This window comes from Argentina silus (genome assembly GCF_951799395.1).
Source record: "Argentina silus genome assembly, contig: scaffold_124, whole genome shotgun sequence".
In the NCBI taxonomy this organism is placed as follows: Eukaryota; Metazoa; Chordata; class Actinopteri; order Argentiniformes; family Argentinidae; genus Argentina; species Argentina silus.
Genome location: NW_028152450.1, coordinates 71,315 through 93,648, shown reverse-complemented (window position 1 = coordinate 93,648; position 22,334 = coordinate 71,315). Strand labels below are relative to the sequence as shown.

Genomic DNA, 22,334 nt, shown 5'->3' with positions numbered 1-22,334 from the left:
TTGGAATACTTTCATAATTGTATTATTACTGTACCAACAAGACAATGGGTGTTGCAGGAATATCAGCCGTTCAGTACATTTATTCAATACTTCAGAAAATCAAATACTTGTTATGAATGCTCCCGCATGGTAGGAGGCAGTAGAGTCTTTTCAGTTGATACTGCTGGTTTGCTAAAGAACCTTTACGTCAGTACGTCTTGTAGGGGATTGGCGAGGTAAGATGGCGGCGCCAGAGGAGCAGGAATTATCCCAGGCGCAGACCGAAAAACTCCTTCAATTTCAGGTAGTCAGCCTCCTTTGAGCTTGAAGACATTTCCTTCTCTCTCCATAAGTGTTAATTCTTCATTAAGTATTTATAAATGTCTTCTACAAGCTAAGTTATGGATGTTAAAGTCATTTTGCAATGGTCATTTCTATACCCCTAACGACGTTAGCGCCACCACTGTCAGTTAGCGAGCTAGCTACAATTACAATGTGTCAAAGCAAAATACACTTTGAGTGGCTAGTCATCCAATCCTGTCAATATCCTCTCGTTGTAGCAAGGTCGCTATGTTGGGTCGGCAAATACATTCAGTGAATATTGTAGCTAGCTAACGTTGGGCTGTTTCTTGTTTCATTTCGTTTACTCGCGAAACAAGCTAGCTTGCTAGCTAGCTAGCTGTCAAAAAGTACCTCCATCGCTAGTTTTCTCACCAGTTTGCTTGGTCAGCCAAATTAGCCTGAACTGAAGACGGGTTACTGTTACTGTAACGCTACTGTTATGACACATGGCGGGCAGTGAGTGGCCGGTCCACTGCTACTAAGGCTTTCCCCCTCGCACTCTAACACCTGGAAGATGTGAAAATGGCCTGTGTTGCTAAGTCAGGGTGTATTTTGAACTGTTGTACCCCCATCCCGTGCAATCTGATGGGAAAACATGGCTTGTTATAGGTAACGTCAGCCACACTCGCAGACATCAAAGGCAAATAACGGTTTGAGCTCCACTAGTTATGTCAAAACATGCATGAACGTCTGGTTTGACGTTCTTTTTTCCAGGACTTGACAGGCTTGGAGTCTATGGACCAATGTCGTCGCACATTAGAACAACACAATTGGAATATCGAGGTAAGAAAGAACGGCTACCATGGTCGCACCAGCTGTCCCTGTTGAGATGAAACACACTTCTTTGTGACTTGACATATTTTGCAGTAGTTAGATTATGTCTATTTTTTGTTGCAGGCAGCGGTACAGGACAGACTCAACGAGCAGGAAGGAGTTCCCAGCGTGTTCAACCCTCCGCCCTCCAGACCCTTACAGGTCAACACAGCCGACCACAGAGTGTATAGCTATATCGTCTCTAGGCCACAACCCAGAGTAGGTCTACAAGCTTTACTCATATATTGCCACAATTTGCTTGTGTATGTAACTGAAACTGCAGTTCTAAGTATTGGCATGTACACTTCAGCTTAGGTTAGTTGGGTGTTAATCTTCTGGAAATGGTGTGGATCAGAGTTTGGACTGTAAACATAACTGTTAAAGGTCCATGACCATACTCTTTATGTAACTCAGCTGCACTCCGGTTTTCCCATTATTCCCTTGCCACAACATAACACTTACTGGTTTTGTTTGACCCGCTGCTTCTGTTTTTCAGGGATTGCTAGGATGGAGTTACTACTTGATAATGCTCCCTTTCAGATTTACGTATTACACACTTCTGGACATATTCAGGTATGAAAACATCAAATCAGTCTCAGATTCAGTGTCTGGTAGGAAGTTTTAGACGTCCCCGGCTGCTCTCATGGATGCTGAGGGTCATTCATTGAGTCTTCTTCCTTCAGATTTGCACTGAGGTTCATCAGGCCAGACCCTCGTGGACGTGTCACAGACCCTGTCGGAGATGTTGTGTCCTTTATTCATAGTTTTGATGAGAAGTACGGTCGATCACATCCAGTGTTTTACCAGGGAACATATAGCCAGGTGAGTTACCCCTGTTTGATTCTAAGTTCCCTTGTCAAATTGTCTTTTATCAAGCAACTGACAGAATAGAGCTCGTTATTACCTGCTGGTTGCAAGTGAAATCTGTGGGTTAAGATGCCTACACGTCACAAGACTTTTTTTATTCTTATGGTCAGGTGGCCTTATACATTAGACAAGGAGGAGAACGTTTGCAAGATGCGTGGTTTTCACATTAAACGACCTCACCGTAGAACGTCCGGGCATGCATGGAATGCACAATGAATTATCAAATATGTTTAGATTTTGATCGACATGTTGGTGATCATCACATCGGTCGAAGTGTTTGGAGAACCTTTCATATTACCCAAATCTTGTCCTGAAGTTTTTACGGTGCCCCCCCCAAGGAATTTGTGGTGAATATCATGTAATGTGAAAGCAGCTTTACTTGATGACTGTGATTGTTATTCAGTGCTGTGCTTTTGTTTCCCCTGCATCATCCAGGCACTGAATGATGCCAAACGTGAACTTCGCTACTTGTTAGTTTACCTTCATGGGGAGGACCACCAGGACACTGATGAATTCTGCCGGTACGTCTGTTTGTCAGTGGCATGTGTCCTGTCATTCTTACTATAATGTGGGTTAAATTAACTTTTTCTCTCTCGTACTTTCCTTGTTCTCTATTCAGCTCCACGTTATGTACAGAAGAGGTCCTCACCTTCCTCAACGCAAGAATGCTCTTCTGGGCATGCTCCAGCAGCAAGCCAGAGGGATACAGAGGTAGTCACATTTAAACCTACATGCTCCAACCCCTTTCATAGAAAAGGCTTTAGAATGTTGAAAACACAGTTCCATTATCAACATTCTACAGTGATATGTAATGGATTGCATTTGATTTAGCCCTTCACCAGGTAGCAAGTGATTTCATTGTTTATGGGGATAGATGCCTTGCCTCTACCACCGTTGTATGTATTGTTGTGATCTGTAATGCGTATTGTGTGGGGTTGCTTCAGTTTCCCAGGCTTTGCGGGAGAACACCTACCCGTTCCTGGCCATGATCATGCTGAAGGACCGGAAGATGACAGTGGTCGGGAGGCTGGAGGGTCTCATTCAACCTGAGGACCTCATCAACCAGCTCACCTTCATCATGGAGGCCAACCAGACGTATCTGATGTCAGAGCGGCTCGAACGGTCAGGGGCCTACCATAATTGATGGATGGATTAATTGATTTTAAATCATGTAGCATGGTCTCATACTATGGACACTATATTGATGCAATATGTCCTGCCTGCAAAACTGCACTGATCTGGGTAAAGAAAATGCTAGTCAGTCAGTGTACTAAAAATATCCTGATAGCGCGATTTACTTTAGTTAGGGTTAACCCTAACCCTTTTATGATGTCCATGAAGCGTTTACTAAATTACCATTTTACTTAGTATTATAGCTTTGAGAGATGTGTGTGTTCCAGGGAGGAGAGGAACCAGACGCAGGTCCTGAGGCAGCAGCAGGATGAGGCCTACCTGGCCTCCCTCCGTGCTGATCAAGAGAAGGACCGCAAGAAGAAGGAGGAGCAGGAGCAGAAGAGGCAAGAGGAGGAGAAGGTCAGGCAGGGCGTCCTCGCTGAGGAGAGGAGACGAAGGGTGAGAAGTGCACGTCTTTCTACTCTCCTAGAGGGTCCTTCAAACCTTTATATTCCTAATATTCTTTCCTATTTGACCACCTACAAAGAAAATGGCTGGATAGGCATAAGTGGTTATGGAAATGAAGCTCTTCAAGAGTATTGGGTGTGTTCCCTCTGTGTTGTTTTCTATTTGTCAATAACTCGTATGATGTGTGTGGTCTCAGAATCTTGAGGAGGAGAAGGAGCGGAAGTCAGAATGTCTTCCCCCAGAGCCCCCTGTAGATGACCCAGACAGTGTGAAGATAGTTTTCAAACTGCCCAACGACACTCGAGTAGAGAGGCGGTTCCTCTTCGGACAGTCTCTGACGGTGAGCACAGAACTGTTGTCTCGCTTTGGCTCATCTCATTTCACTATCATAGTTTCACTATCATAAAGATAGGAGGGCAGGTTGAACTGACTTAAAAAAACAACTTATCTCTCTCTTTTCTGTTGCCAGGTAATATATGACTTCCTCTTCTCATTGAAAGAATCCCCAGAGAAATTTCAGATCGTTACAAACTTCCCCCGCCGGGTCCTGCCCTGCCTTCCAACTGAGGAGCAGCCCAACCCCCCCACACTGAAAGAGGCTGGACTCAGCCGCTCCGAGGTCCTATTCGTGCAAGACCTCACGGAAGATTGACACCTAGCATTACCTCCTCTATGTGGAAATGTCTTCTCTATTTTTCTTCCCCCCTTTTTTTGTTTTGTTAACTGGCCATTGTGCACAAGGGATCACTGAGATAAAAGCCTAACCTGGAAGAGTTTAGCCGACCCCACCTCCAGTTCAGATTTGGTCATGTTTACAGGGTTCCCACGGGCCAGGAAAGTCCTTGAATTTTAAAAAATAAACAGATGTTTTTTTGGAAGTCCTTGATTTCATCATTGTATTAATTGAGGACATATTTGGGTTCCCTCTACCTGCAGGTGATTTTTGTTTACTTCTGTAGACCAGCTTTCATTCCATTCCCTCACTGTAGCTCTCAATGCTGGATTTATCTTTGGATAAATATTATACGCATTTGGCCATAGGATATTACATGTAATGCAGTTTCAAAATAACATGGCTATGTTTTATCAAGTGAACATCCACTCACTAACACAATGGCTAGGCTTCATGCAGATTATGCCCCAAAACAGAGCCTGGGTCTATACCCACTCTTGAGATGTACAGTTGGACAAACAGACGTTACCGTAAGACAGTTCACACATGTAGCAAGGGCACTGTTGTTTTGTTACAGGGACTTTGTCAGTACAATATGAATGCCTATGACAAATATGGTTGTAAGAGTTGTTATACTTTGATTGAGGACGACCTTGAAGTTTTCTGCCAAGTCTTTGCTGTATAGAGAAGTGTGGGAACCCTGGTTTTGAAAGGAGTGCGATGCGAACTGCCCTGTACATAGGTTGGATATTTAAGAACAAGCCTGAAATTCACTATACTTACTTTTGTTTTTTGTTTTCTTTTTTTAATGCAATCAAAGTATTGACTATACGACTATACAATACGTATTGACTATACGATGTACTTGTCATGAAACGACCAAATGAGGGTTGGTGTAAGTGGTGGGCTGCCTGCAGTTCATAACAAAGACAAAATAAAATAAAAAAACTGAAAAAGAAGGCCACAGCTTTTCCATGTGGCTTTATCTATAGTATAGTACGAGTCTGCCCATAGTGTGCCTGTGGTTATTCATAGATGCCTATTTTGCCTGTCTAACATCTGAATGGGCTGGTCATGTAAAGATGTAATTTTCCAACTATAAATTAAACATTTTAAAATGTTGTGGTGGTTTGATTTTGATAGTATACCTGTCTGAACTCTGAGCCTCCCAACTGAAATTCCAAGCATTCCACTTAGCATTTACCTAAGCTGAAGGCACTTCCATGCAAGTCGTGACTGCAGAGGTGCTGGGCCATGGAAGTGTTCTCTTACTACAGATCCCAAGAGCCTGTCCCTCTCTGACATTATGTCCTTAGTGTTGGCCGTTTCCGCTGTGTGAAGTCTGTTTCCAGAAATGATTAAATTATTCATAATGTCATCCTTATCATAGTCAAGCAAATTGGTTCTCATGGATCAAACTTTTCTGTGACTGGAAGACTAGTGAAACTAGGCAAAGAAGAATTTGTAATATTGGTATACATCATACATTTATTAGTGAACAACCCTCTCAAATCAGCCACAACAATTAAAAAAAAATATGATTGCACTACTCGGTAAAGCAGAACTAGCAACTTTCATTAAAAAAAGTACAAATCTTAAAAATTTCAATCAGTATACAGTTGTATATATAATACACTATACCTAGTTATATGTTAAATGCTACAAACAATATGATTCCAATGGAATGAAAAAATTATAGCATTAAGAACCATTTTCCTATATATAATATATATATTAGCTTTTTTATTTTTTTCCAAATACAAACATGGCAAAAATGAGGTAACTGTAAATGTGCAAGTACCAAAGCAAAATATCTTCCTAACACAGAACACATGCCCCTGGCCCTGTTGGCGGGTGGGTAGTCTGGAGTTCAGGAGAGGACCCCTAGAGGCCAGGGGGAGTAAGAACAGTAAACAAACCACAATCCCACAGCAAAAATCATTGGTAAACAATCAGTGGCATCTACGGAGCAATCAATAAACCACAAATTCTAAATAAATTTTAGCTGCTATATTGGAACACGTTTTTTTTTTTGCACCACACAAGCTGTGAGATTATTTATTAATTGGATCACAGAAAGACTACAAGATTCTATTTTCATCTGTCCTCTTGTTTAATTTTGGTTATTTGTAATTAGTTTGTGGGAGGATTTCTGGGAATTTGGGGTAAAGTCACAATATAGTATTTGGAAATTGCCAATTAGACACAAATCATGGTGCTCATGTTTTCAGTGAATAAAGGTATCAAACTACATTTCAAGATATTGACACTAACAGCTAGAGGCAAAAGGTACAGATTAACAATATTGGAATAAGTATGATAACATATTTTTTTCCTTTAACTGTATTGATTGCAACTGATCATGTTAGGGGTATTAGTACAACATGCTCTAAGAATACATAAGATCCCTGGCAAACTATTGCATTCCTGCAAGTGACAGTATCATACCTAAAACAGAACATCTAGCACCTTTTCACTATATGGCTTTCGATTAACTAGGTTCCAGGCATGTCATTTTCAGTCTCTGAGGCAATAACATAAGCACACCTGTAGTTAAGAACTTAAATTCTGGTTTCTTCCAGGTTTTTTTTTTTCCTCTATTTTTTAAATTAAATTAATATTGATAGCGCAATAAAATCTTGTAGTCATTCAGTTGACTTTACAAATGTGTGCAGTACAATGCATGGCAGTTATCAGCTGAGCAGTAAGATCCCAATCCCCAGAACCCAAAGCCAACTAGAGCTAGCTAAAAACCAGTTGGGAGCTGGTCAGTACATGCATGCATATTGTGCACCATTAAATAGTCCCCCACCCCATTTCTAGATATCTTTCACTTAAAATACACATTGTTTTATTTTTTGTTTGTTTTTTAAAATCATGCAAACACCTTTAGAGTAGTTTGGAAGTGGTTTAGGTAGGATAGTGTGCATCTTGGCACATTTAAAAATGGGATCACAACCGCTATGTCTGTACGTGTGGTTTAAAAAGTACAAGAACACAAACAAAATGTTAAACAGGTTTGGATAACATACTCATAATGGCTGCAACGACACATTGCCTCTTTTCTGTTAATATTCATAACTTCTCTATCGATCTTTTTGCCTAGCATGCCTGTCTTTGATGTAATATCCTCTACTCCTGGCAAAATTAAGAGTATTACTTGAATTGATTACATAAAAAATGTGTATGGCCTGAGGAAAAACAACGAAAATTCAAATACACCCCTTTCATGGCACCCTTCCCATTTGAAATGTCTGTTTTCCTTTATTCTTATATACTGAGAGGCCCTGAGTAATTATTTTTTCAAACTCACAATATATGCCAGTGAACAGATATGTACACATAGATTATTTCTCAAAGCTGTGGGTTTAAACTCATTAAAATGGCTTTTTTTTTCTTTAGGTGGCACACACGTCACAAAGAGACTCACATTCGCTATAAAACATGGCAAGGTCCCTTTACACAAGAAAGCAAGTCTCCATCCTATGGGTTACAACTGCCTATCAGTGCTTATTGGGGTAGGAATATAAAGGAGTCCCCTACTTACACAACACTTAGGAAAGACCCCGTAGTAACATTTCATGACAATTTTTTTCACCCAAACTGTATTCAGTTTTGGAGGTCTGAACACGATGAGCGGAGAGCTGAATGAACAACAGTGTATCACTTCACTAAACACTTCAGCTCTAACTCTGTCACTTAAACCCCTCCAATCACCTTGAAATTACAGTCAACTGTAGAAACAGGTATCACCAGTGACTTTTACAGGGAGTTTCAACATTCTTTTGTCTTCAAAACAAGACGATTATCTAAAACCTCTCACACTGAAGCTAGGCATACAACGCTTGATCTTTTACAACATCATTAACAAGGCCCAAGACCTGACCAAGTTGCGAAAATATAGTAACACATACCATACACAAACCATGTTAGTGCTCTGACCTTATCCTTCAATATGTTTTCTCTAGAGATAAAACCAATAAATAACACCATTTAAAAACTGTATATTCTTAAAACAAGTGGAAATGACGAAGGATATATATATAGATTTTTTTTAAAGATTAATAATAGGTTTGTGCTTGTCAAGGTCTTGAAGGCAGATCTGAAATCTTGAAGAGTATATATTGAATATTTGGCTCACAAACAAAGAAATAGCCTGGTCTTCCAAAAACAGGAAGAAAATGTCCACTTAAACTCGTCACTCATTGCACATATTGCTTTCTGCACAGGCCCCCCCCCCCCAGATCTCCAGCGACAGCATGGATGTCAGGTGGAGATAACCCTCCTCTTCCCCTCACTGATGCAGAGGTGCAAATACATGCTTCTCATTCCCCCTGGGCCGCTCTGGATAAGCTAGCAGTTCTTTTTTGTTTGCTTGTGTTCTTTCCTCTTTTTTTTTCTTTTTTTTTTTTTCTTGAACGGTGCCGATGCTCGATTAAAATATTGCTAGTCTGAATCAACAGTCCATGCAAATCCTTCAGTGCTGCCCTGGATCCAGCGGTTTGGACGGACACGAACAGCTCCGTGAACAACACACACGCGCGCGCACACACACACACACACAGACTCACTCTCACACACAATCACACACAGAAGATGGATGTGGTACTTGAGTCCTCGTCTCTCTCTCTCCCCCCCCCCGCCATCTCTCTCTACAAAACTGAGAGAGCCCTCCACCATAGCAACAAGGGAAACCCGACAGCATTGTCTCGCGTCTCTTTTTTTCTCTCTTCTTCTTCTTCTACTCCTCGTCCTCCTCCTCCGTCCATCGGTTTCATTCAGGTCTCTGTCACAGAGTGGAGGACCAGGGCGGGGGGAGGGGAATATACCCAACAGGTGCATGTCCATCATTTGCAGTCCATTACCTCAGGCTTAGGAGAATCAGTACTTTTAACCACAGCAAGTCAACTTTCACAATAGCATTCGCAGATTTAAAAAGAAAAAAGGGATAGAACTATTGAAATCATCAATACATTATTGCGAAACATACATTATTAACAACTTTTCCCATCACCTACACAAACATGCATCTATGATGGTCAGGCTTCTCCTCCAAGCCAGTGGAATGGCCTAGTTTCCTTTCACCACGAAGAATTCATATTATTATTATTAATTATTATGTCTGCTAATTGCACAATGCGTCAAGCTGAACAACCCATGGGCCACACCCCCTTCCCCTATCATCACCGACGCAGAACTCCCATCACGCACGGAAACTAAGCAGAACAAGAGAACAAAACTAAACCTTGTAAACAAAATGCCAACACAACATATATTGTAGGTAAAATCTTTGGAATCTGCAACACAGGGGCAGAGAGGCGGTGGATGGCTATCCCAGGACTCTGTGGCTATGTGGCTGTAGTAGGCAGTAGCTTTCATGAGACTCAGACGATGAAGCACAGCAGAGGTACGAACAGGCTCCAAACACAATCCTAGATTGCTTATTGTTGGGGGGCGGGGAGGAGGGGGCAGGAGTGGTAGGTTGGTTTTATTTTTGCTGGAGGACACAGGTTAGGTGGCAGGTGTCCCCCCGGCACAGGGACAGCCTCCGTGATTTTGTGCTGCTTTCCAATCAAGCGCTCAGAGCCTGGACTCACTCTACCTCCCGGTGCACCTCGGACGCGTCAGCTCGGCAGATTGGACAAGTGCGATTGGTCTGCAAGGCAAGGGCAGCGGAGTTAACCCCTCACGCTGTATGGGCAGGCTAGAGTGGATAAAGCGTTAACGTTGACATCAGCTTACCTTTAACCATTTGTCGACACACTTGGCATGGAACTCGTGGTTACAGGGTAACACCCGAAGTAGCTGCCTACACTCAAAGTCGCTAAAGCACACAACACACCTAAGAGAAATAAAGGATTATCAGAGTATGCGTGTTAACTGTAATGCATGGAATGAGGATTTCTACCTCCGCCAGCCTCCCCTGGTGCGAGCAGACTGAAGGTAGGAGTAAGGATGGAGCAGGAGAAGGGAAATGGCTACGGAATGCTTACAGCGTTTGTTCAGATTGATGGTTCTCTGGGTTGAACCTATAGGAAGGAAGCTGCTCTATGTCGGCTTTTGTGAGTCCGCGAGGTTTGGCCTCTCCCAGTCTCTCAGCCAGGTTTAGTAGTGCCTAGGAGAGAAGAGTGTGTGAGAAATATATGATATATAACCAAAAACACAAGGGTGCTGCAAAAGTACAAACTAGTAAAACATAAATATTTGTTTGTGGCTCTTTACTAGTGTAGTAGTGTACACAAGTGGGTAGGTACTGTAGAACATTCACTTATTTATGTTTATTAGCTGGTATGATGAACCAGAACACTTACCTCATAGTTCTCCATCTCAACATCGTCAACATCTAGGTCCAGGCTGATGGCTGGCCCGACTGCAGTTGGAGGCACAGGAAGCATTGACCTGCAGAGAGGAAAGAGGAGTCACATATGACCCAGATGAAACAGTAACAATGCATTTGGGATGTGAATATGCTTGTTACATCCCAGCTAACTCCGTCCCCCAGGCTATTGCGCAGTGTATATAAGGCAGGAATAAGGACAGAAACCTGGCCTTAGTGGGAGTCAAGTATTTATCGTCATTAATGTTAGCGAATCACACGGCGGCGAGGCTTAGCTCCGAATCAGGAATGTGTGGTGTCCAAGCACTGGGGGGGAGGTGCTGTGGGAGATGATTGATGCGGGGTAAAGCCAATGGCTGTGCCGCCCGTTTTCAACACTCTTTCTATTGGCTTAATGAAGGCCAACTTTGACGCATTGGTCCAGCAAACCTTTCACACATTTGGGCGGAAGTGTCTGAGAACAAGACTACATCCTAGCGGCATGTCAATGTGAAGAGTAAACATTTGGTATAGAGTAGGCTACAAGATGAGCGCTACTCATGTCAAGGAGGGGAGGGTGTGCGTCTAGTAGTACCAGAGTTTCCCCTACAATTGATTTATTTTGGCCTGCCTTGAACTTTTTGGCTTACATAAAACTCAATAGAAAATGTTGGTAATGGCAACCCTGGATGCAGATTTGGATGTGGATCACTTACTAAGAACACATCTCAGGGAAACAAGCAAGAGGAGGGGATGTGTCTAGTGGTACTCACAGGAAGTAGGGCAGGAAGCCTGGGTAGTAGGGTGGTGGAGGCGGGGGAGGGGGCAGGGGCTGCTGTAGCCGGTATCTCTGTCCACTCACACGTCGTGGCAGCATGTGGGGGTATGGCTAGAGAGAGAGAGAGAGAGAGACACACACACACTTGAACAAATTTTGCGATAAGACTAAAGAAAAAATGTCTCCTTATAATGTGATGGCCTTTGTTGAATACGAAGGAACAAATGCCTTGTATGTGCACTGGGCTATAGCTGTATTGCCTGAAGGCTTACCACTCCAAAGGGCAGCTCTTGGTGAAGAGGCTCTTGAGGGAGATACTGGAGAGGGACAGAGGGAGGCATCGCTGGTGGGTGATGGGAGGGAGGGTAAGAGAAAGTCCCTAGCGGGTGCTGGTCCCCTCTGAGGTCCACTTCATTCTCTACCCTCTGTAGAGGCTGGGGGAAGAGGGCGAAACAACTGAGTGCTGTGCCGATGTCGTGGCTTGGCGGTACCGTATCTGGCATTAAGCACAAAGTTTGATACCCTGGTGTGGTCTAAATATTAGTCAAAAATGCAATAAAATGCACCCTTAAAAAATATATGTAAACAATAATAATAATTGGAGTGCCATACATATATTACACTACTTTGGTGCATGGGAGGGAGAAAAAGAAAAAGGAAAAAAAAGGACCAATTGCTGAAGGTTTTTACTCATGTTAATCCATTATTACAGTGTGTACACGTTCTGGTCGGTACACAGAGTACAGTTTCAGATTAATCTGGAATGATTTAGGCTACCCATGTGTAACAGCTGGGCATGAGTGTGTGGAGTACTCACCATGCGTGGGTGCTGAGGCTGTAAAGGGACGAACTGGCTCAGAGGAGTAAGGTGCGGTGGCTGGTGCGGGGGCACAGGGGGGTTGGGGTGCAGTATAAAATGCTCACTGGAGATCAGGGGTGGAAAGGCTTGGTAAGACACTGGCAAATGCTGCATTGTACATGCTTGGATGAGCTGGAAGAGAGAGAGAGAGAGAGAGAAACAGGCACATACAAACAAGGACACACAAGAAACACGTGGTGAATAAAGACAGCAAAGGAAGTAATGAAGGCAGACACTTTTTCTAAAGGCTGATGAATTTGATAATGGAACATTTGTTTGTGTGGCTATAACCATCCCGAAACACCCCCAGGCTCACAATCTGGACATTCACAAGCCAAAGCATGGGAGTCTAACAAGCAGTACAAAACATGGTATTCTAGTCTATGGATAATGTCAGCCAAATATGCCCAGTCCTAGCTCTACACAAATACATAAGCCAAGAGTTTGAATGTCCACAGCACAGATGCAATGATGCCAGCACAATTGCCTTGCTATATGTTTTTAGACAAGCCTTCATATAAAGTGACTAAACAGCACAATCTAATATTTCATTGCACAAATTCATTTAAACAGCATATGACCAATATACTGAGCTGAGTGATCCTAATATAAGCCCAACAACATAGTTCTGTGCTCCTACATCACTCAAACAAACATTACATGTTGCATTTGCAAGATAAACCTGAAGGGGCAGCTTAACAAGTATCCAAAACACAAACACTGACACAGAGCCAGGCTGGAGTGGTATGGTGTGTGTTGGTAGCAAGGCTGGAGTGGTATGGTGTGTGTTGGTAGCAAGGCTGGAGTGGTATGGTGTGTGTTGGTAGCGAGGCTGGAGTGGTATGGTGTGTGTTGGTAGCAAGGCTGGAGTGGTATGGTGTGTGTTGGTAGCGAGGCTGGAGTGGTATGGTGTGTGTTGGTAGCGAGGCTGGAGTGGTATGGTGTGTGTTGGTAGCGAGGCTGGAGTGGTATGGTGTGTGTTGGTGGTAGGGGGTGTGCTACATGGATGTCATTGACATTCCAGCTCTTCCTTTTCAAACTCACAGGAGGAGGAAGGCAGCAGAGCAGAGAGAGCTGTCCGCTGAACATTACCGAGCATGCTGGGAGCTGCTGAGTGTTGCACCCTGGAATAGGCTGCCCGGTGTGGATGGGAAAACCGTGGGTCGTCACCGTGGTAACTGTGTAAGATATTGGAACGGATCCTTGGTGCATCTTCGGAGGGAGACAGAGACAAAGCTGGGTGACGCACTCACTTTGTCCAAACAAATTGATTAGAAACACTGAGCATGAATTATTATTGTCAGTGTCTAACTTTTAGTGCAGCTTTCTTACCTTATCATAACCCAAAAAACTATCTTTACAGGGACCAGACAGTGTTTCACTGTTAAAGACAATATTGTGTAATAAGACAATTCTGCATATCATATTAACCAAACCATAGCATTTAGAGGTGTAAGGTATACAGAGGGGAAACCTTTAGGCCTGCTTAGAGCTTCAGTCCCATCCGTTACCTGGTCGTGTAGATCCACCATGATGGGGCTCTGCTGAGACGGATGTGCGGCAGGGTGAAGCATGCGTGGCGGTGCACTGGTGTGGCTGTACTGTCTGGACTCATCTAAAGAAACCTGCTGATGATGATGATGATGCTGCTGCTGCTGCGTGAAGAGCGGATGGTGGAAGTTTTCATCCTGGAGCAGGGAGTTGTGCAGTATGGGTCTGTCTCGCCTCACCCACTGACGTCTCACTGGCGGGCTGAAAGACCAAGCACATTTATGTTTAGAATATGGTATTAGTTCATATTTTGCTTATTGTATTATTTGTTTTGTAAAGCGCTTTTTGACAACATGTGCAAATAAACGTAATGGATTGATAAACAACATGTGCATGGACAACTAGCATGTACTTCTTCATTCTGTTCAACACTCACTACAACAATGTTTTTATTCTTAATCCAGTGAAAGCAAACTAGTGCCATCAACTAAAACCTCAGGACGGTACCTTATGACACAAAACAGGAGCAGGATTAAATAATACTATAAGGAGTAGTATTTACCTTCTCCTGAGATGCACTGGGGTGTTGCAGGGCTCTGCAGGGAACCTCCTCTGGTTTAAGGGGGCTGTTGGTGGCCGCCTATTCACTGCTATTTCCCATGGTCGCATTGGTGACGTTGTGGGGACGAGTCACACTCTGGATGAGGAGACCAGTGGCACTTGTGTCTTATAGCCTCTGATTGTCTTTACCCTGCAAACAGAACAATAACCAAATCACACTCACAATCGTGTACATACACTGGTTGAATCAAAAAGTATGTCTAGGCCTATAACTCTACTTTTAGCAAAGGGGGGCTTGTTTAAACTTAATTTACTATCAGACTGAAATTAGAGTTGAAAACAATGACTGGGTGCTGGGGTAACTAGGGTGGGCAAAACACACCCATTATATAGATAGCGAACATTAGCAGTAAGGATGTTGACTGTTTCGGCCAGAGATGACTTGGTCGACTTCAAGGTAACTTGCCACTGTTTACAAATAGGGGGCGCTAAAGCTAACCTAAACTAAAACAAGGCAAGCCATGTGCTCATGAAAGAAACAAAGCAACAACAAAGGACGTAGGACTAGCTAGCCACCTAGCTAACTTAGCGCAACAAATTTAAAACGCACATGAATGCAGAAAGCATGCAACAACAATAGATACAGCATTTTGCTACACTTCGACTTCAATTTCCATCAGAAGTAAATGTTAAGCCTCAACAAAAGCATAAAAGGCACTTCTGGTCTGGTGCAGAGAGCTAAGCTATTTCTATATGAAGAAACTCGAAGCTTGTCTGCATTGCAAACTATAGATCACTGTTCATTCTAGAATTCGTAGCTACCTCGTAAGAGCAACCCATTGCATTCATTAACTAGCGAACAAGGTAGAATTGCTGCTGCTTTACCCCTCCTATGGCTTAGCTTACTTGCTTTGGTCAGGAGACAATGATGTACGGACCTTGATATTGCAAGCTAGCAGGTGGCTAGCTAACTGGCAAGAGATGAGGCAGGTCAGAGAGACAGCAAGTACTGACGTTTCAGTTTTGCCTTGTCTTTTCAAGTATCAGTGGCAGATCCAGAGTTGCCTATGTGTCCTGGCTCTCTAGTTTAGCGGCTGTAAAACTGGGTAACATTAGCTAGCTAGTTGTTATGCTAGCTACTTGCTCCCTACACACCATCCGTTTAGAAAAGTAAAACTGGAAAATTATTCATAATGTTCCTGCCAGTTAACTGAATCTAACTGATTATCTTAGAATGACTATATAATTCAACATTCCTTCGCGCGTGTGGTCAATGTGGCTAGCTAGATGTGCCTCTTGAACAGCGTTGTTTAATGTAACCACGCCTTCTTCCTACAACTAATGTGGGAAAATCACCAATCAAAAACAGTGGGCGTACCGACCCCAATGTTGATTACATTTTGGATAGGCCTACATTGTATCCAAATACATATCCCATAATAAAACAATTCGGAAGTTGCTTTTGTTTTGAAAATCACATCAGAGGAAGTGGAATAAAAAGTATATGGTGTAAACCAAAAGCAAACAATTGTGTTAAGGTAGTGCATTATTGCTACTGCCTATGATCAGCACCTCATACAGTTGCATCAAGAATGCATAGGCCTGTATGGAAACATGAGACAAGTTTGTATTGCTGAACATCTTAACTAGTATGGACATTCAAAAATGGATTTAGCTAGCAGACAAAAAACCTAAAAGGACCAATGTACTCTAGACATGGAACTCTGAGCTGTAAAACAACAAGATATCTATTGGAAATCCAGCAAGATTCCCACTGATCCTACTACCTTGATACCAGTCCTTCCTAGCCTGTGAAATACCCTCTTCTGTGAAGTATTTCACAATGATCTGTTTATGGTCCGGGGGGACGAGATGAAGGCCTACATTTTGTGTCCATGTACAACTTTGACTGGCAATAATACCCACTCAGCACAACCAGCACAAAGCACACAAAGAAAGCAACGTTACCTCTTTGCTCTGATTGTTAATCATGTGATCTTGTCTTGAGGTAGCACAACCATGGCAGGAAAACGCATCTCTTAGCTCCACTATCCAACTTATGCCTCTGAGAGGATGGGATAGGTGTAGGCAGTATGATAGTTAACTCTGATAGTCAAAGTGGAATTTGCAATACTGTTTACACTTGTCCAATCCTCTCAGGTCTACACAAGTGTGTGAGGGTAGAAGCTTCGGGGTTATCTGAGATTTAGCACAAGAATCTTACAAGGCAATGAGGGCATTCTGTCTGCTCTGAAGCCTACTGCCAACTGCTGGTAGCTCAGCACTGCTCAGTCTGTTTCATCCAACGATGTATATACGTCTGTCTTATCATGTCCTACATTTACAGTCTCATGTGTAAACATCCAGTAGTCAAAATAAGGTGTACACCTACATCCTATGGAGCGAATTAATTGCATTTAATCACATGGGTAGTAAATGTATGTTTCTGACAATGTTAAGTGCAAATGTAACTCATGCTCAACATTAACTACTGCAGATAAGCCACCATGTTCCTTTTACTAGCAGCTAAATTGATTTTAGCCCATTCCCTCCTCCTTCAAAATCAGTCAGCCTTAGGTCGTCAGTCTGTCATCTCCCATGAACAATGGAGAAATTGTCTGTAGAACAATTGCACAGAGGGGACTGACTGTACTTGTCCTGTGTGCACTGCACTGACCTAGAAATGATCACCCAATGTGTCTGCATGTCCTGATGCCTATGATATCCAACCGTCAGTCCCCCATCAATTAGAATAAACTAAAAAAAAGTGTTGATTACCATTAGCCTATGGGGCAGCATTGCACTAGCATAGCTAGTTGTATAACTGATAACTTCACATGTGGTAATGCAAAAAGTTGTAACTTTGCACATACAAGCTGGGATCCCTAATGTAGGCCTATAGCTATTAGAGACATCTTATCCCAGATGTAAGCTATAGCATTACAGCATGTAGGGATCCATTGCCATACATCTCATGTCAAATATGTCTATTTGATGGAGGCCCTGCAACAGTACTTATTGTGTAACAAAGTGTAACTAACTATGACACGCTGGATATGCAGTGGCCCCATCTACAACTACCAAATGTAATTATTAATATAATCCTATTCACAGACGGGGTTAGATGTGCAGTAGCTTCTGCAAAGAAACAAACATTTGCACTATTACTCGCACCAGGCCCATTGCCTCTATAACCATGATCCGATTACGTAACACTTGCACCAAATATCCAACTCGGGAGGGCAAAATTAATTGTCGGATGGAGCCCATGGTTCTGTACCAAAAAGCTGGTTGAAAGTTTGAAGTGTAAGGCCTTATAGATGCAGTTCTGTTTAAGTTGGTAGAGCATGCATACATTTAGTCTGGCTTCACGTACACTTTGCAAACTAGCTAGAACATAGGTTTATGTTTTTACTCTGTAGACCCCATGCATAATTTCGTCCAGAAACAGTCTAGGCCTACATCATTTATTATTTCTTTGCATCTGCACGTCAGGGCCCATCCGTTTGCTCACTGCAGAGCAAAACACTGCAATGTTGCAGACGGGAACATTACGATACGGGGAAGGTGACAAATGTATCTTGATTATAATGTTTAGGTTCCTGGTTATAAGACTATTTGTCAAGGATGGATGAAGCGCAAGGATGGAGCCCGTTTCCTATGCACAGAGCCGAAAGTAAACATTACAACATAGCTTTCCTAGCAAGCAACAAAACAAGGAGGGGCTGAAGCCAGGCTGGGGGAAAAGGCAAACAGCGAAGCCCAACGCAGTTCCCCGGAAAAACTGAAGCCCAGCAAGCTAGCACGCAAGCAGGCACAAAACCCATGAAACTCTGCTGAGACAACGTGATAAATAGAGTCCTAAATCATTACCTGATTGTTAATTGGCAAGCATTTGATTCACTGATATTTCCCCTTGTAATCCTTCACATCTCGTTCATATATTCGGTGCGGCATTATCGTCAGCTGTTCCTGTATGGAACATTCCGTGGATTTCACCACTATTGTAAAGAAGGTAAAAACATTAGACCATATATTCCAAAACGCATAATAACAGTATCTTACGCGGATAATTTTCCAAAGCACCCCCAAGTTCTCCTATCAATGTGCATTACACACGAGTGCACATGACTGATAGTGCAGCCAGTACAGTTTCTCTTTTTTGCAGTCAAACGTTTTACCCCCATTTAGACGCATTTGAGAGAGCGCACTTCATCCTGTCAGTTTTACCGTAATGACCGTATGAGTGTGAAAGTAATCTCCCCAATGTCATGTGTCGGTTATCAAGATCACTTGAGAATAGGCAGGTCAATGGCCTATGATCTAAGGGTGTTTTACTTCATTTGCCACCTTTTAATTTTTTTGTGACTTCACTATGATGTTCCCTAGTATACGTTGTTTGCAGCATATCGCTTTGGCTGATTCCTTACACCAGGTAGAACAATGAAGGGATCGATAAATAAAGCAGACAGTCATGGAACATGATTAATTGAATTTGAGGAAAGAATAATATTGTCAGGTATTTTCAAAATAATTAATGGGCTTGCAAGTCCAACTATATTTCTTTCAGACCTATTATTGGGCTTGCTTCAACAATACTTGCTCATACTGATTATTATCCGACATGTACATTATTTATTCCAACTGCTACTCCAACTCGACAAGTGGATACAGTATGGGTAGAGTCTGACTGCGAGGGGATGGATTTGAGGGGAAGGGAGAAGGATACAAAAAGATGGTCAGAAACCGGAAGAGGGGTAACAGTAAGGTTGGAGGTATGGGAGGATCTGGTGAAGACTAGGTTGAGCTGATCCTTATGAGTCGGAGGAGAGTGGGAAAGGGTAAGGTCAAACGAGGAGAGACGTGAAACGTCTGACTGTATGTTGAAGTCACCCAGTAGTGTGAGCGGTGTGCCATTCTCAGGGAAGAAGCTGAGAAGGACATCCATCTCTTCCAAGAAGAGTGTGTCTCATCCAGAGACGAGGCACCCCCTCGTCCAGAGAGTCTAGAGGAGTGAGAAAAGGAGTAGGCATCAGTGAGGGTTGCCGGAGTAGCTGTGTTTTCCGGTATAATCCATGTCTCGGTGAGAGCCAGGAAGTGGAGGGACATGAAGCAGGCATGGGCTGAGATAGCCTCTGCTTTCCAGACCGCTGTCTGGAAGTTATAAAGTCATCCTGCGACAGCAAGGTCGTGGCCAGTTGAGCATAGTGGGTAGACAACATAGATGGGTTGCAAGGGGGGGTATAACGTCTATGTGTCCTCCTGGGGGACGAAATAACAGGAATGGAGAGAAAGCACATTATGGCAGTTACAGCTATAGTTAAAGAGTAAGGTAATATGAGATGCAGGTAGTGCTAAATACACTACACAAGAGTAGTGAAAACAAATACTTAGTAGTCTGGCACAGATAGACTCCCTCATCTTTGTGTCAGGTGTCTTCATGTCAAGTGGCTATCGCTGTTAGACAGTCAAGATAGAAGTACAGACTCTATAATTGCTGATGACCTAGCAGAGTTGCAGCCCCTCCCACCTAACGACCAGTTAACGACCAGCATGTTTAAGTAGTTAGCAAAGTTGCAGCCCCTCTATCTATCATCTTTAAACTTTTTTCTATTACCAAAATAAGACTTTGCATGCCCACAAAGTTTCTTCTGGAACTTATTTTTCTAGTTCAACATTTTCCCACTGTATCTACTCATACAACTGTGAAGCTATTCACACCGATCTAACTTTACAATGTGCAGAGAGGTCCCACTCATGTTGCTATGACTTTGATTATGATACTTTTGATACTTTTTAAACTATACAAACTTGAAAGTGCATTTCCTAACATGGAGGTCTATGGAAACCAAAATATATATATATATTTTAAACATTTTTTATTTTAATTTGATTTGATGCACTTTGAGATTATTTTTGTATAATACAAAGTGCTTTATAAATGTAATAAATTATTATTATTAGTCTATTATCATTATCATTATTATTATTATTATTATTATTATTATTATTATTAGACTGCAAGCCCTCAAAGTTTCACCTGGAACTTCTTTTTCTAGTTTTGTAGTTTTGTATGATTATAAAGCTTGAGCATGTTGCACTGCCTCCCTCTAGTGGGCAAACGGGTCGCAGGCGTTGCAATTTATCTTGTTTCAATCAACCTATAGTGACATTTCAGATCATTTATGTAGAAACATTTACCTTTTCATTGCAAAGACATATATTTCCACACAATTGACATGATGATACAAAAAATATAGCATTCATGCATTCTGCCTCAATAGTCCTCCGGCTATAGTTATTATACATCAAAATGTCCTCCTGTCCTGTGTGACTATTGCTCTATTATTATTTGTTTTGCCTGATGGGGTCACTGCTGTGTTAGTTGTCTGTGCCTTTTGTATTTGTTTTGCAATATCTGTATTACTGAATTCTCTGTAATATTATGCCAACCTGTGATGTACAAAAACTTTTCTTAACAGAAGAATTAATTCATCCATCCATTCATTCATTCATTCATTTATTCATTTATTCATTTATTCATTCATTCATTCATTCATTCATTATTACACTTTACAACATGTTTATATACAAATAAAGATGACATTTTTCAAATTGTTTTTATATGTGAAAGATGATGCCTGACAATATGAGTTATGATGACCACCACTGTCTATTTGAGTCTACGTGTAACACAATAACCTTTAGACTCATATTAAACAGATGATGATTGCACTGTGCAATGTGAAAAGGCAATAAAGCAGATCTGGATGTGTTACACCCTATGTTTTTAATAACTTCCCACAACCATCCAATCCATTTAAGAGTTATATAGTCATCATAGGCAGTATTATCACTTCTCTGGTCTAGTCATAGAAATATCCACCTGAAGGAGCAGGAAACCCTTACTGATTAGACAATCCATGCACCTTTCCATACACACCTTTGATTTGTAAAATGGCTACTTGTTGCCTACCATAAAATCACAACATGGTTTCGATGTCTTGTTTCGATTATCCTGTGGTGGTAGATCACACACTTATACATTAGATAAAATGTAATACTTATTATTCATGCTGGAAACTTTTGTTGTCAACTCAAACATAGTTTTTATTGCTTTTTAAAACATGTTTCTATTTACTGGACTGGGAGTGTTTTATGATATAATTACAATTCTCCTCAGCCCTTGATATGACTGAAAACAGTAACCATGTATTCTACCTACTGACTATTTACAGTAGGGCATGGCTACATACGTAAAATTAGTCATAAGCCAATGTCTAAGTGGATAAGATTAGAAAACTGTGACAGGACTCCTAATGGCTCTGTGGTGTACATTCTGGAAGCCTGTCCAAGCTATGACATGAATGATGTAGCATATTCAAACTTAAACTCTCAGGTCCAAACACAGATTAAGCCTAGTCCTGGAATAAAACTATTTTCAATAGAAAATCTCCACTGAAGATGCATTTTAGTCTAGGCCGGCTCTCAATGTAATAGTGACATCAAAAGTGACGTCGTCCAATCGTAGCATATTTTTTTGTTCATTGTCTGGGGCCAATACTAACTTGTACTGTGTTTTGTGGTCACTCCCTGTTTCAGAGCATAACATAATACTTAAGTGGGTTGTATGGCATTAAGCTTATTGCTAGGATTTGGACATTTGTCAGGATTTTCTCTGTGTATGTTGTTCCTCATTTGACCTTTGTCCTGTCCCAACCCTGGGGTCAAAGTCTTAATTTACAGGTGGTGATCAAGCAGTCTGGACCTACAGAAGAAATCTAGTCACAGAATCTTGTGATCAGAATCTTGATGATTTATTGAAAGTCCAACCAATATTTTGCCAACAAGCTATCTTAGTCAGGGCTTTGATAAAATCTGGATAGACACCTGGTTTTACAGTAAATAAGTTTGATGAAATCCTATGAACATCAACTGCTAGATGGTGTGAAGGTTGTCTAAATCTGTCTCCAAGTCAGCAGTGTGGAATAAATGTATTGTTGTTTTCTGTCACAACAAAAATTTCACATCATCGCTTTTGTTTTGAGGCAAATATCTGGTAATAAAGTAAGTG

At 41.9% G+C, this 22,334-nt stretch overlaps 2 protein-coding genes across 6 annotated transcripts; one reads left to right on the top strand and one right to left on the bottom strand.

Moving 5' to 3' along the window:
* Window positions 1–207: 207 nt before the first annotated feature.
* On the top strand, window positions 208–5,377 carry LOC310824809 (FAS-associated factor 2). Its single transcript, XM_083698059.1, has 11 exons — window positions 208–283; window positions 1,036–1,104; window positions 1,219–1,353; window positions 1,631–1,707; window positions 1,818–1,956; window positions 2,437–2,522; window positions 2,621–2,712; window positions 2,946–3,123; window positions 3,402–3,573; window positions 3,779–3,922; window positions 4,052–5,377. The coding sequence occupies exons 1-11, from the start codon at window positions 221–223 to the stop codon at window positions 4,232–4,234; spliced, it is 1,338 nt and encodes a 445-aa protein (XP_083554185.1). The 5' UTR covers window positions 208–220; the 3' UTR covers window positions 4,235–5,377.
* Window positions 5,378–5,723: 346 nt separating this feature from the next.
* Window positions 5,724–18,428, bottom strand: LOC310824816 (RING finger protein 44). 5 transcript variants are annotated; one of them, XM_083698065.1, is made up of 11 exons: window positions 18,134–18,428; window positions 14,262–14,450; window positions 13,720–13,960; window positions 13,253–13,420; window positions 12,167–12,340; window positions 11,622–11,783; window positions 11,345–11,460; window positions 10,567–10,654; window positions 10,249–10,370; window positions 9,998–10,097; window positions 5,724–9,911 (listed from the first exon to the last, which is right to left on the bottom strand). In XM_083698065.1, the coding sequence occupies exons 2-11, from the start codon at window positions 14,366–14,368 to the stop codon at window positions 9,849–9,851; spliced, it is 1,341 nt and encodes a 446-aa protein (XP_083554191.1). In that variant the 5' UTR covers window positions 14,369–14,450; window positions 18,134–18,428; the 3' UTR covers window positions 5,724–9,848. The 5 variants fall into 5 exon arrangements, with proteins under 5 accessions (XP_083554191.1, XP_083554195.1, XP_083554194.1 ...); XM_083698069.1 differs by having other exon boundaries at window positions 13,301–13,420; XM_083698068.1 differs by having other exon boundaries at window positions 18,326–18,428.
* Window positions 18,429–22,334: the final 3,906 nt, after the last annotated feature.